The 16,238-nt window shown below is 28.3% G+C and overlaps 1 protein-coding gene across 1 annotated transcript; it reads left to right on the top strand.

Annotated features, from left to right (window-relative positions):
- Nucleotides 1–896: 896 nt before the first annotated feature.
- On the top strand, nt 897–3,047 carry LOC114174128 (cytochrome P450 78A5). Its single transcript, XM_028058893.1, has 2 exons — nt 897–1,959; nt 2,168–3,047. The coding sequence occupies exons 1-2, from the start codon at nt 1,012–1,014 to the stop codon at nt 2,783–2,785; spliced, it is 1,566 nt and encodes a 521-aa protein (XP_027914694.1). The 5' UTR covers nt 897–1,011; the 3' UTR covers nt 2,786–3,047.
- The last annotated feature ends 13,191 nt before the right edge of the window (nt 3,048–16,238 follow it).

Here is a 16,238-nt window from a genome sequence, read left to right as displayed (position 1 = left end):
TCAGAAAGAACCACAAATGATAATTTTAGTAATATCATATACACATACTTAAAAAGGAAAAAATAACACATATAGCATTTGACAAATATTTTGACTTATTTTAATTTAAATTAAATTCAACATGCGAATGGTGAATTACACTTCATATAGGTTTTTAAACTAATTTTGATTTAATTCTTTATTTTTTATATTCAGTCTTAAAGTATTTGAAATTATTTTTTAGATCATAAACATAAATACAAATTAACATTAATAATTGCTTAAAAAATAAAAAAATAATAATAATGAAAATATTATACATCATAATTTATTAAATTTATAATGCAGTTTTTTTTTCTTTAAATGTATTAACATTATAATACACAGTCAATACAAATAGTACAAATTTGCATGCATTTATCAATCAAAATCATAAGTTCTAATTTATATATATATATATATATATATATATATATATATATATATATATATATATATATATATATATATATATAAAATTTGAAATAAAATAGGAAGAATCTTGTGTTTATGAAATACATGAAACCTTAGGTATTTCTTTATTTCTGTCATTATTTTTCTAAAAAAATTAATAAAAATAAGATAATTAAAAATTAAAATAAAATATATTTTTATTCTTTAATTTCTTTTATAAAAATTAAAATCAGTCATTCTCAAAATTTTATAATAATTTAATTTCATGTCTAAATCGATATGTGAATTTGAATTAATTTTTAAAATAATGTTTAAAAAATATATAAATATGAACGTTGGGTTCGTGTTAGTATTTCCGAGGTGGTTTTGTTATTCTGTTTAACCATGGTTAATGAATGTTTTGACCACACCACTCGTCCACCTTCTATATAACCAGTAATAAACCACCCAACTCTTTCACACCATTCAGTATTCCTTCTTCCGAGCACAACTTGCTGTGCTCTTCATCTCTCTCTTACCTCTGCACTCTTTTTCTCCACCCTTCTTCTCTCTTCACATTCTCAACACCAAAACAAAAAAATGTCACTCGATGTTCATCCCCTTTTGTTCTTCCCTGGTCTTGTTGAGTCCCAAGTTCTCTCTGTTCAAGCTGTTCTATGTGTTATCCTCTTCACCTTCCTTTTCATACTTTTCCTTACTCCCGGAGGTCTTGCCTGGGCCTTGTCCAAGTCATCGGTGCAACCCATTATCCCTGGTCCAGTAACGGCCCAGCTCCGAGTCTTCACCGGTTTAACTCCTCACCGGACATTGGCCAAACTGGCTCGCTCGCACAGTGCGGAGAAGCTCATGGCTTTCTCCGTCGGCTTAACCCGGTTCGTCATTTCAAGCGAACCGGAAACTGCTAAGGAGATTCTGGGGAGTACTGGTTTTGCTGATAGACCGGTGAAGGAATCGGCTTATGAGCTTCTGTTCTACCGTGCGATGGGATTCGCACCATACGGAGAGTACTGGAGGAACCTCAGGAGAATATCCGCTCTCCACCTCTTTTCTCCGAAGAGAATAGCCGGATTCGAAGGGTTCCGGTGCGAGGTGGGGTTGAAAATGGTGGAAGAGGTGAAGAAGGTTATGAGTGAGGACAGACCCGTGGAGGTTAAAAAGGTGCTTCATTTGGGGTCGTTGAACAATGTAATGATGACCGTTTTTGGGATGTGTTATGGGTTTTACGAGGGTGAGGGGGCTGAGCTTGAGGCATTGGTGAGTGAAGGGTATGAGCTTTTGGGTGTGTTTAACTGGAGCGACCATTTTCCCTTGCTGGGGTGGTTGGATTTGCAGGGTGTGAGGAAGAGATGCAGGGATTTGGTTGAAAAGGTTAATGCTTTTGTTGGGAAGATCATTGAGGAACACAGAATGAAGAGGGAGAAGGGTGAGTATGTGAAAGATGAAGGGATGTCTGATTTCGTTGATGTGTTGCTTGATTTGGAGAACGAAAACAAACTCAGCCAGGCTGATATGATTGCAGTGCTTTGGGTAAGTTATTTATCATCTTTCCTTTAGATCTCAGGGATTTGTTTGGTCTCATCATTTTGCATGTTGGTGAAAAGTTACAGTAAACTTGAAATGAAGCTTTGATCTGTTTATATCTATGTTTGCATGTCACTGAACAATGGTATTTTCATCAATAGATTTAGGTATTATTATAATTATTGTATGGTGTTGTAACTTGGAAGTTTCTCAGGAAATGATTTTCAGGGGAACAGACACAGTGGCGATTCTACTGGAGTGGATTCTGGCGAGGATGGTTCTCCACCCTGAGATACAAGAAAAGGCTCAAAGGGAAATAGACAGTGTGTGCGGATCCTCAAGGTTGGTTTCCGATGCAGACATTCCGAACCTGCGGTACCTTCAGTGCATTGTGAAGGAGGCTCTGAGGGTGCACCCACCGGGCCCTTTACTCTCCTGGGCTCGTCTGGCAGTGCATGATGTGACTGTGGGCGACAAGCACATTCCGAAAGGCACGACGACGATGGTGAACATGTGGGCAATCACGCACGACGAGAGGGTGTGGGCTGAACCGGAGAAGTTCAAACCGGAGCGGTTCATTGAGGAGGATGTGAGCATAATGGGGAATGATTTGAGGTTGGCTCCGTTCGGGTCTGGGAGAAGGGTGTGTCCTGGGAAGGCCTTGGGCTTGGCCTCTGTTCATCTTTGGCTTGCTCAGCTCCTTCAGAATTTCAAATGGGTTTCTTCTGATGATGGTGCTGTGGATTTGGAAGAGCAACTCAAGCTCTCCATGGAGATGAAGAAACCACTGTCTTGCAAGGTTGTGCCTAGGGTTGCTGTTTCCGTGTTTTGAGTTTTTATTTAGTATTAATTAAGTAGGGTTTAGTTAATCTCTTTTATCTGTTGTTGTGTTTTCCTAGGTTGTTTTAGGGTTTAATGGTAGGTTTTGGAGGTTGTTAATTGGTGGAGAGCTAGTAGGTGAGAGAATGTGAGAAGTTGGTGGTTTTATGAGTTAATGGATGTCAGTGAAGAATGTTGTTTTCTATGTGTGTGGTTTTCTTTATGGACTTGGTCTAAATTATTTTAATGGTAGTAAATTAGTGATTTTAGTTAAAGTTTTTGCACTTCATAAAAAATTATATTAAATAAATTAATCTTTTCATGTAGTAATTCAGTGATTTTAATTAAAGATTTTTCACTCTATTAAAAGTGGTATTAAATTAAACACTTTGTTATAAGAGTATTTTGGACTACTTACCTTAATTTGGTTTTAGATATGATGTACTATATAACACCCAATCAAGTTAAATGATTGTTTGAGATCTTTATAGTGAAATATTTGAGCAAATAAATATTTGTTTAATTTTTATGTAAGGATTAAACTCTAAATAAAAACTTAGGAAAACAAGTCTTTTTTTAAAATTTTGTAATGAAATAAATTTCAAAATAAATCTTTAAACCAAACAATGGGGTAATGCTTATTTAAAGTTAAATATTTGAATAAGAACTTGCAAGATTCTATAAAACTATTATATTGAATATGTTTTGAGGAATAAAAAATCAATGTTTTAAATCATGTTTAAAAGTGAAGGTTTGGGAATTTCTGGTGACATATAAGGTGTGAGTGTTATGTAATAATTTGTGTAAATTTAGTTGAGGAGTTCTTCATTATTCGGATAGTTCAACTTGAGATTGGTTAAGTTATCCAATTTAATGATAAAAGTTAAATAATCAAGATGAGTTCGAGGTTGTATTTAACATATAAATTTTGTACTATATATAATGAATATTAGTAATTTAATTACTTGAAAATATTTGGTTAAAGCAGCATAATTTATATGGATGATTTATATATTACTCTTTCTTAGCAATCTATGCCTTTGAATAAAACAAAACATTATTGATTTTGTACCAAAAACATTTGGTTGAAGGAGAAAGAAAGTACATTATCAGATATGTAAAGATTCTGAAATACAAACATTATTTTAGCTAATATGAACCTACTTAAAACCTGGGTTAAATATGTTTTTGGTTCCTTAACTTTCAGTTAATTTTGGAATTAGTCCATTTCGAAACTTTAAACTAATTTAGTTCTTCATCTTTTAAATTACGTGAATTTAGTCCTTTTAATCAAATTTTGTTAAATTTATTTGACATTTCAAGTGCATTTCATAATAATATTTGACTTAATATTAAAGTAAAAATGTGTCAAACCGTATAAACAACTCAATTACAATCTTGAAATGTGTACGAAACATCAAATAAACCTAACAAAATTTGATTAAAATGACTAAATCCACTTATTTCGAAAGATGAAGGATTAAATTGGTCAAAAATTTCAAAATGGATTAATTTTAAAATTTACTGAAAGTTAAGGAACCAAAAACATATTTAACCCAAACCTATATATAGACTTATTACATAATTTGAATAAAATATTGTGTTTGTAATGTTAAATTCAAATGGAAAGGAATGATTATTCTGCTTCAACAATTGTTCGAGTGCAACCTGCACTTAATTCTACAATAGCCAACATGTGAGATTGAGATAGTTTATTCTTTTAAAATTGATTCTATGAATAAAATTGTTAGGTCGTGAGATTCTATCAAAAGGTGATTTGCCAAAATTTTATCCATCAAAGATTCAATTATTCAACTATCAAAGATTTACTTATTTTTTAATTATCAGAGCTTGAACTTAATTAGTTGATGGATATTTATTGTATTTTAGCTAAATTGTAATTTTAATTTATTTTAAATTGTATTCAATATTTTGGTTCTCTGATTCTTTAACTTGTATTTTAGTTTTAATATTTATCAATTTATTCAATATGATTTATTTTTAATTCAATTTCACCATATATCAATTTCTGGAATTTTTTTTCCTCCACTTTCCACCACATTTTTCCTTTTCTCCTTGTTCTCCCTCATCCATCTCCCATCACCCCTTTTGTCCTTCTTCCTCTCTTCACCACCATTTTCTCTCTTCTTCCTCTCTTAGCTTTCTTTACCCTCTGCACTTTAACTCTGCAAACTTGATTTAATAAAGGACACAACGAAACTCCACACAAGAAGTTTTTTAGAAGGAAAATTGTGGTGGTTGTCTTTGTTCCTTTCAAAGAAGACAACAAGTTTGGTGGAACTTCTCAAGGATATAGTAAGAAGTAAAGTGAAATTGATGTTATATCCAATTATGAGGTTCAATTCAAGGAGTAGATTTACTTTCACTTGTCATATTAGAGGTTGAAGAAATTGGGGAATATCATAACCTAACCGATGTTGACCAAAAGTTTTAAAGAGTTAAAATATATAATACGTTCAAAATTTATATATTTAATTATTATCACCGATACATAAGATAAGATAGTATAATTATAACTAAAATGAAACAAAAAGAAAGAGAAAAGTAAGACTTGCAGAATCAAGGAAAAGATATATTGAATATTGTATTTAGAAATCGTACAAAAGTGGGTTTATATAGACCATCTGCAACCTATGTAACTATATGAAAAAGGACGTTACAATAGTTATAACAGACTATGTAATATCCCCCCATAAGGGATGCTCCACCATGAGTTTAGAGCGAAAGCTAGAAAAGGAAGAACCAGAGAAAGGCGTTGTGAGAGTATCAACAATCTGAGTAACAATGGGAATATGTTGCAGCTTAAGATGTTGTTTCTAAATGTGATCACGAACAAAGAACAAGTCTAACTCAAAATGCTTGGTTGTGGAATGAAGGACAGAGTAGATTTGCTTCACTAGTTATACGAGAGGTTAACAAGAAACATCACAACCCTTGACCAATCATGACCAATAATTTTGGTGACTAATACAATAAATATGAATACATAATTTAGTATAATTATAACTAAAAGAGATCACAGAAACATTTGCTCTTCATTCCTTTAAATTTTTGAACTCATCAATAATTGAATCAAAAACTAAAATTTTAAGTTATTTGTTTTTCAATGTAAATAACTATTGTTTGCAAGATTTTTTTTCAATTTTATTTTTGCAAACTTGTTTTGATAATTTTCATTACAGAAAATGATATTTTTGTTGTAGTTGTAAAAACTGGAAGAACTAAAATAGCACGAATTAAGCTATCAATAAAGTAAAATGTCTTTGAATTTTCTATTCTTACAAAAGATTAACATAAAAAGATAAGCAATCAAAATCTAATTAAATATTAAAGGATATCAATACTAAAACGAAAATATATGATAATCAAGATGCAATTATAAATTAATTTTGTATCATTTGAGTTTAATCTTTGGAAAAAATAAGTATTAGTTAGATTTTCCTTACCTTCCTACTAAACTATACCTTATTGAGTAGATAATGATGAACAATTTATAGACAATTTTCTTAAAAGATATATAAATTTAATTACATCAAAATTATATATATATATATATATATATAATATTGGTGTCAATATAAAATAGATTTTAAAGAGAAAAATCTATTAGTCCTCATAATTGGAAATAATTGTTTCCATCCCTAATATTATATGATATTCATTTTTTTGTTGAAAAAAAGTTAAATATATATTCTAAAGTTGTATGATATAATGTCAACTAGTGATATCTTTATTAAACTTTTACCATTTATATAACATTTGTTAAATAAATATGAGTGATTTAAATATTGAGAAAATACATTAGTATTACACTTAAATTTGATTAAATTATATAACACAGAAAATACTTATAATAATGTACTTAAAATTGTCTAAAACAAATTTTTTTTTTTAGAATTACATGATATAAGACTCAATTTCTTTTGCGAGTTAGAAATGATTTTACAATGAATAAAGTAAGTTGTGTTATATATATATATATATATATATATATATATTATTCATTCACATTTTTTTCTTTCTATTTTATTGTTTGTACGTATAGATTTTTCTATATAAATTTAACATCCGAGTTAAATAGACTAATGTGAGTTTCTAGTAATATATTTTGTTTATGAATTAGGTTCATGGTAAGAAAGTTAGAATTTTTTTAATTTTGCTTTACATTTTTATCTTTCCTTTGACGAACACATGAATAAATATAATGAAAATTGATAAATTTACTTCATCTAAGCTAGATACTGACTTCTAATTAAAATTTTTAAGTTGAAATTGAAAGTGTTAAGATAATTTGAAATAAAGATTAGGAAAATGAAAAGTTATTAAATTGTTGAAAAGTATAGCACAAATTTTTAATTTAATTGTCTGTTTGAAATAATCATATTTTGTTGATTCAGTTAAAATGAGTTTTAAAACTTTATGAATATAACTAATTTTGTATGCAGGGGTGTCAAAGTAGGTCTGATTCGTTGTGCCAGCTCACCAAGATAAGGGAGAGTCAGGTTGAAGTTTTCAATCCGTCAATCCGTTTTGGATCGACCTACTTAGTCTGTCAAACTGGCGGACCAAACGTCGGAGAGCTCACCCCTGGTCCGCTAGCCTTTTTTTAATTTCTTTTATTTTTAAAAATTAAAATATTATATTTTTTTATAAGTGTAAAGACGTAGTACTATTATAATTTAAATCATTAACACTTACAAATTAATTTTCAATTATTAGATAAAATAGAGCAATTTAACATGTAAATATAATAATTATTTTAATTTATCTAATCAAAGATATTAATTAATCAATTAAAAGCTTAGAAAAAAAATTTTATGATTAAATATATTCTAAATATTTATTTATAAGTGTGTATATATACATATATATATATATATATATATTATATAAATTTAAATATTTTTTTTCTTAAAATAAAAAAAAAAGTAGCAGAGGCTAGCCTGTCGACTCGCCCTGTGGCAAGGGGTTGCAGTTTCTGTCTTGTATTTCAGTGGCGAGATAGTCCGACTTGACCTGTTTTTGGTGGGTCAAGGATGAGACGGACCAAAACGGATCAGATTGACTCATTTTGTCACCTCTATTTGTATGTTTAAGTGTTTGGCTTATAACTATAATGTGTGTCTCTAGATTTTGGAATAGTCAATTTGAGTTAGGTCAATGTTATACAAATTTAGAAGTAATGTAGTGTAAAATGTTATTTTTAACTTATTAAAGAAGTTAGACATGATAAAATAAGTTTTGTGATGTTTTGGGTGTGATAAAATATACTTCCTTTTGACTAAACAATTTATTCTTATTCAAATGGAAATGGAATAAAGATATAATTCTCTTTCACGTATTCTCGTTTAAGCTGAACATTTTTGTTTAAGTTTAAAATTCTTTTGTTAAATTTTGCTCAATCAAAAATTGTATCACTTGATTGGATTTGTATATAATAAGATTGATATGCTTTAAAGTTGATGAAGTATTATGTTTGTATTTAAATAAATAAAAACATTTAAAGATGTTATTTAATTAACATGTGGTATATAATGTGAAAGAAAATGTGTGTGAAAAATGTAAGTGTATAAATACATAATGATATATCTTGATTGTCTCTTTTTACCCACAATGTTGTCCTTTTCAAACATTGTTATGAAGAATATCGAAGAGGAAATCATGACTCTTATGGTTAGGAAAGTAAATTGTATCTCATGATTCTTCCTGTAAATATGGAAACTCTTATATTATAATAGTTTAATTATAGGAGTAAGTAACTTATAGGAGCATAATCATCAAATTAAAGATACACACTTGTGTATATATTCCTCATATGTTTATGAATAAATCAAAATCCTATTATTCCCTTTACTTTTACATAGTACCAGAGCAATTATGATCTGCTCTCTCTTTTTTTCTCCAATTTTTTTTCTCTTGTTTTTAAACTATCAAACCACCACCTACCACAAACAAACCAAGAGACTACACAACATGGAAAAAGTGCAATGGTATGGTACTTTCATGGATCCTTAATTCATTGACCCTTGATATTGCAAACAATGTTATTTTTTATGACATTGCTCATGAAGTTTGGAAATATCTTCAAAATCATTTTTTTCAAAGCAATGCACGATGCATTTTCCAACTCGAGAAAGAGATTGCTTGCCTTACTCAAGATCAACTTACAGTTGTTGCCTACTATACAAAGTTAAAAAAATTTTGGGATGAGTTAGGATCCTACAATGATGCAATTTTCACATGTGGAACAAACAACAAAAGATGCAAGATGATGCAATTTCTCATGGGGTTGGATGAATCTTATAGTGTTGTCTGTTGTCAACTCTTTTTGATGAATCCTTTACCCGATGTTTCACAAGCTTATTCTTCCATCATTCAAGAAGAAAAACAACGAAATTTGGGTACAAGAAGAGAAATGGTTAAAGCTTCTTCCATGGTTATTGAAAAAGAGGAACCAAAATTCCTTGTTTATTACAAATCTGGTTTGTCTTCTCGTCCTAATTCCAATTATCGCAAGTTGCTGCATTGTTCTCATTGTGATAGAGATCACCACACTAGAGAGACATGTTGAAAATTACACGATTATCCACTAGGACAGTCCAAGCATGCTATAGTTAAAAACCATCATTTCAAGCCAAATGACAACAATCAATCTTCTGCAAATCATGTTAGAGATGCCTCAACAACACATGTTTAGACCATTGTGAATGGATTAACTGAATTGTAATTACAACAAATTTTGTCTGATATTCAAGACAATGGAACATCTCAATTAACTACTCCCAAGGCAAATAATGTCAATCATTCTTCAGGTTTGTCCGCACCCAAGTTGATAATTGATAGTGGTGCAAAAGATCACATAATTTCCTCTACATATTTTCTTGTCAATAGTAAAGAAAATACATCTTTACCACCGGTTGTTATGCCAAATGGAGATCAGACTCTAATTCTTTTTACTAGAAATTTACCCTTGGATCCTATAATTAATTTGAAGAATGTGCTTGGGGTGCCATTATGTAAGGTGGATTTGATGTTTGTGAGTCGAGTTACAAGAGATTTAAATGTTCAATAACTTTTTTTCCTCAATTGTGTATTTTACAGGATTTGATGAAGGGGATCACGATTGGTTTGGGTGAACAAAGAAATAAACTCTATTACTTGTTTGAGATGAATACATCACACAATCCTATACAATCAATGTATACCATTAAATCATTTCCATAGTTAAGGTCAATGAGGAAGATGACTTTGATAAACTAATCTGAACATTTTTTTTCTTGTAAAAACATAAATGTATCACTTTGCCAAATCATTGCCTTCTAATACCATTAACCTTGATTTAATGAAAGAGACCCACTAGCTCCTTTCAATAAATATTGAAACCACATTGAGTTAAAAATTAATAAAGAAAAATATTAAACAATTAATACTTGATACCAATAAAAAGTATTAAGTTATGAATAATTCCTTTCTATGAATACATTTATTCATCATCGTTAATAATTTTTCTATCTTAGATATGCTTCTCTTCTCTATACAACTTGAATATATGAAAATTTATTTGAGAAATTTGAGTTTAATTTATGGGATTGTTTATAAAATTATTAATTAATGAAGGGTTAAATATGTTTTTGGTCCCTCAATTTTAGTGAATTTTGGAATTAGTCCATCTTTAAAACTTTATACCAATTTAGTCCTTCATTTATAGAAATGTGTGGATTTAGTCCTTCTTACCAAATTTTGTTAAGTTTATTTGACATTTTAAACGTATTTTATGATAATATTTAAGTTAACATTAAAACGAAAATGTGTCAAACGGTGTAAATAATTCAAATACTATCATAAAATGCACTTGAAACGTTAGATAAACTTAATAAAATTGGGTTAAAATGACTAAATTCACGCATTTTTAAATGTGAAAGACTAAATTGGTCAAAAGTTTTGAAGATGGACTAATTCCAAATTTCACTGAAATTTAGGGAACCAAAAACATATTTAACCCATTAATGAAAATAAAAATTTAAGAAATAAAATACTTACTACGTAAAAAATGTAAAACTTATTCACTAATATAAAGATATTTCTTAATGCATAACATTAGTGTATTTGTTAATAAAATTGAGAGTTACACAAATTGTTGACTTTAATTACTTTGTTACATACAAGCTTTTTACTTTTTTAAAATAAACATTGAGCTCAATCTAAATGCATAATTTAACTTTTGTGTATATACAATAAAAAAAAATGTATGAATTTATTTTGAGTATATTGTTGGATGAGTGTACATAAATCTAGAAAAGTCCATTTCATGAGATTCCTACACAAACATGTATTTTAAGTTTGTCATATGACTCACTTATAATGTATTTGTGTGGGTTTGTAGTAACATACTTTTGTTTCTCTCCTAAACTTCTTTTGTTGATTCCTTATAATTACCCTCTTTAGGAATGAGGAAGATGATAGTGAAGGAAGCACACTTTTTCTCTTTGATTTGTTCTTTGTCCACCTTCAACAAAACCCACTTTACTTTTTGCTTAAAAAAGAACCAAACTCAATACAACTTTCATGCAACAATTTTGGTCATAGTCACATACCCCATGGCCCATCTACCTTTATTCTTTTTTATTTTCATTTGCATCTTAGTTTTAAATATATATATATATATATATATATATATATATATATATATATATATATATATGCATGCATGTTGAATGAACTAACCATTACCACATATCTTCCAAGTATCACACCATATGATATTATTTTGCACTAGAATTGACTAAAGTTAAAAGAGAGATTTTTCCCTTAAAATCTTCAACAATGCTTTTGTTTTTATTTTTCATTAAATAATTTACTAAATGATAAAGATTTAGTATCAAATTCCTGTTTCATTTGAGATGTCATACTCCCACTTAATCCATTTTTCTAATGAATTAATTAAAAAAATTATTTGGTAATTATATTTACTTAGGGTCTTTCAGGAAGAAATTAAACAGTTTAATTTTAATTTTATTACAATTGAAAATCATTAAGAACTTTAACTTTATTAGCTATCGAGGACCTTAATTAGAAAATCTATGAAAAGAAAAATGTAAATAACAGTCATATCTCTTTCTTTATATACATATCTCTGATTCTCTTGTTACATTAAGTTAACAATATATTGTGGAAATGATAATTATTATTTATTGTTTTTAGAAACTCAAGTGTTCACAGTTAATGTTGTATGTTTAGTGTTTATTATTCAAATAATACTTTACTGATTAAAGTAATTTTAAAATATTTATAAAACGTTTTAAATATTTATTTTGTGCGGGACTAACCAATGATTGTAATTCACGTGGATGGGTCATCTTGTGATGTGCAAGTTTTATGCAGACCAGATCGGACCGGACCGGTCCATCATCGTTATGTTTTTTTTTATATACTTTATATTATAAAAGAAATAAAATATTAATTTGAACATATGTTTTTTTTTCTTAGAATTAATTCAAGTACACTTATACACATTTGTTTAACATGGGAACAAGAATAGTAGTTTCACTAAATGTAAGTTGGCTTGATGCTAATCTGCATCTAGCTTTTAATTTTTTATGCAAAGTGCATAAAAAAACACTGACGCAACTAGTAAGTAGAATATTAAGATTGATTCCTGGGATTAATATAAATAAATAAGATGCCATTTGTTTTTTAAATCAAGATCCTCTCCACTTGCAACAGAAAATGGAAAATAACACGAATTTTGTGGAATTCACTAAACACAACTTGGAGATTTTTTTTCCCCCAATTGTTCGTTCTTTTCATTGTTAATGGAAATACAATTGATCTAACGCATGAAGTTGAGGATTGCAGGATGCAGAGTTTTGCACCTGATACTGTTAAGGTTTGTGTCTTAATCGATCTCATTAAGATAAGATTACAATTTAACATAAGAATCTTCTTAAACTTTTGTATTTGTAAAAAAAAAAAAGTAAAAAATAAAAAATTTAGATATATAAAACAAATACAGATCCGGTTTACTAAGACAGATAGATTATCTTTTAATCATTGAAAAAACGTTGTTTGACACAATTTAATAACCATTTAACATTTATATTGAAGTAAAATGATTATAAAAAAGATAAATTTTTATATTTGTAAAAAGAAAAATTGAAAAATAACGAAGGATAAGTAAAAAAAATTTAGACGTTAAAATACAATTATCTTAAATTTTTGGTGATACTATTGTGCTTCCAAAATATAAAATATATTGATTTTGATGTTTTAAAACTTAATAAAAATCATTGTAATGTACCAATATCGATATATTTTGAAAAACTAAGCACAGAACACAGAAAATCTATACTTATCTAACTTTCTAAATTATTTTTATCGAACCAAAGAAAAAAAAAAAGTCATCTGATTAGATATAATGTGCACTTTTAAAAATATCTAGTTAGTATCTTAATGTATAGTTTATGAAGTGGTTGTAGGGTATTGAAAAACAAAAGATTCCTAGATAGTGGCTATGAAACTTGAAACAGAATCTTGATCTTAGAACTTTAATGATATGAGAATGGCACCTCATAAATGATTGAAGAATAAGAACCCAGCAGAGAGATAAACAATTTCTGTAAATGGTTCACTTCTCTTTCACAAAAGAACATGTCCTCTTCATCACTCACACACACTCTTCCAAAAGCTTCCCAACTTTTTTTTTCATGCAAAGGAGATGCATTTAGGATTTGTATATCCAAACAGGACATTTCTTTTTTTGTTCCACAACTGCAACTTGCTATCCTAAATTGTTTTTTTTTTTTATTATTTTATTGATTCTCATATCTATTGATTCCATGGCCATAAATATTTTTCTGTTTTCTCTGTGCATTTATTTGACCATTTTACCGAGAATATTTCTTTGCATAATTCTCTTAATAATTAGAAATTTGACCAGGAAGAGAGCATTGATTTGGAAGGGAATATTTTTCAAGACGATGTTGCCAGCTTATTTTAGATATAAATGTAATGACAAATAATATTATAACAATTAAATTAAATTTTGACAATCTCTTTTTCAAATTGAAGTAACATTTTTTAAGTAATTTTGAAATATAATTCACTTTTTAATGTTTAATCGTATAATCTACTAACCATTTTTTTTCTTTTTTACTTTTAGATTACCCATTTCAAAAAGTTTCAAGGTTGTACAATTAAAAAAAAAAGATAAACCAAAAAGACAAAGCAGAGTTTTCATATTTGTTGGGTTGCAAAAGGAAAGCATGGGAATGCAAAAAGAAATCCTAGAACAAGTGTTTTAAAATTGATATGAGGGTCTTCTCCCTACACCCTCAACCCTTTCTCCCATATCTCCAAAAGCATTTTTAATTCCCGTTTTGCCCTTGTAGTAAAAATAAAAGTAACAAAGAGAAAAAAAAAAGTATAATCCGAATGTCGACATTCGTAACGTAACTTGACATTTGTTGAAATTGTATTGTGAATGTCAACATTCACAATGCATTTTTTAATTATCATCGTTTTTCAATTTTTTAATGAAAACATACTCAAATAAATGAAAAAAAAAATATTAAACTAATATATTAATCTTTATACATATTATACAATTTTTACTGGAATTTATGGATCATAAATTTCATCCAAAAACATTACATATGAAAAGAAAAAAAGTATGTTGCGGATGTCAACATCCGCAACATAACTTGACATCTGTTGAAATTGTATTGTGGATGTCGACATCTACAATGAATTTTTTTAATTACCATCGTTTTTCAATTTTTTTAAATGCAAACATATTCAAATAAATGATTTTTTTTTATCAAACCACTATATTAATCTTTATACATATTATACAATTTTTACTAGAATTTATGGATCATTAATTTTATCCAAAAAAATTACATATGAAAAGAAAAAAAAAGAGTATATTGCGGAAGTCGACATCCGCAATGCATTTTTTAATTACCATCATTTTTCAATTTTTTTTAATGCAAACATATTCACATAAATGAAAAAAAATTATCAAACCACTATATTAATCTTTATACATATTATACAATTTTTACTAGAATTGATGGATCATCAATTTTATCCAAAAAAAATTAAATATGAAAAGAAAAAAAAATACGTTGTGAATGTTGAAATTCGCAACATAACCTCACATCCGTTGAAATTGTATTGCAGATGTCGACATCCGCAATGCATTTTTTAATTACCACCATTTTTCAATTTTTTAATGCAAACATACTCAAATAAATAAAAGAAAATTATCAAACCATTATATTAATCTTTATACATATTATACAATTTTTACTGGAATTTATGGATCATAAATTTTATCCAAAAAAAATTACATATGAAAAGAAAAAAAAAGTATGTTGTGGATGTCGATATCCGCAACATAACCTGACATCCGTTGAAATTGTATTGTGGATGTTGGCATCCGCAATGCTTTTTTTAATTACCACCATTTTTAAAATTTTTTAATGAAAAAAAATTATCAAACTACTATATTAATCTTTATACATATTATACAAATTTTACTATTTTTACTAGAATTTATGGATCATAAATTTTATCCAAAAAAATTACATATAAAAAGAAAAAAAAATATGTTAGCAGATGTCGACATCCACAACATAACCTGACATTCGTTGAAGAGTTGATGTTGGAGGTGTAGGCTCGCAGAAGTAGAAAGCAAAGTAACAGTAACAACGTAGTAAATATTTTTAATTACGTTCAACCACCAAGATAGGGAAAAGTAGATAAGGGTAAAAGAGTAATTTTGGGGTACTTGAGAAAAGTTGGGGGTGCAAGAAGAAACCTCCTTATTTGAAGTCTAACACAAAAGTTCTCGTCACAATAGTTTCTTGAGTATTTCTTTCTGCACCCATAGAACTTCTTCCTACAGTTCTTCATTTTAAAATTTTTCATTTTTAAGCAATTCATACAAAATTATGTAAATTTATAATTTTTTTCTAGATTATATAATCTAAAATTTCAAAATTAGTATTTCAAACTACTCAATTTAAAACTTAAAAATTTAGGTATTATTATTCTGCATTACAATCTAGAATTATTTATTTTCTATGTTGATTAAACATTGTGAATTATCCAATTCAGATTAACTCTTTCATTTCGAGACTGGTTAATCAAAAATTAATCTTTTCCAATTCAGATTAGGAAATTGGGAACTTTCTCTTTCCTTATCCATTTTGAGTTAGAGAAAATGTTAGTGTGAGGAAAAAGCAAGAAGAAGCATCTTCTGGATTACAATTTCTCTATAAATTTCAGATTATTTAATTCTGAGAGAGAAAAAAATTATTCATGAACCAATCCAGAAGTGAAGAAATAAATTAAAATTGAGTAATTCAGAATATTAAACAACACCTGAAAATAAATAATTATGGACTATGCAAATTGGAAATATATATCACCCAAATTTTTAG

This window comes from Vigna unguiculata, chromosome 2 (genome assembly GCF_004118075.2).
Source record: "Vigna unguiculata cultivar IT97K-499-35 chromosome 2, ASM411807v1, whole genome shotgun sequence".
NCBI lineage: Eukaryota > Viridiplantae > Streptophyta > Magnoliopsida > Fabales > Fabaceae > Vigna > Vigna unguiculata.
Note: the sequence above shows the minus strand (reverse complement) of the source record. Positions and strands in the feature narration are given on the sequence as shown.

Coding starts and splice junctions, on each gene's coding strand:
- LOC114174128 (XM_028058893.1), top strand. CDS start 1,012: ATGTCACTCGATGTTCATCCCCTTTTGTTCTTCCCTGGTCTTGTTGAG. Junction 1,960..2,167: donor ATATGATTGCAGTGCTTTGG/GTAAGTTATTTA, acceptor GAAGTTTCTCAG/GAAATGATTTTCAGGGGAAC.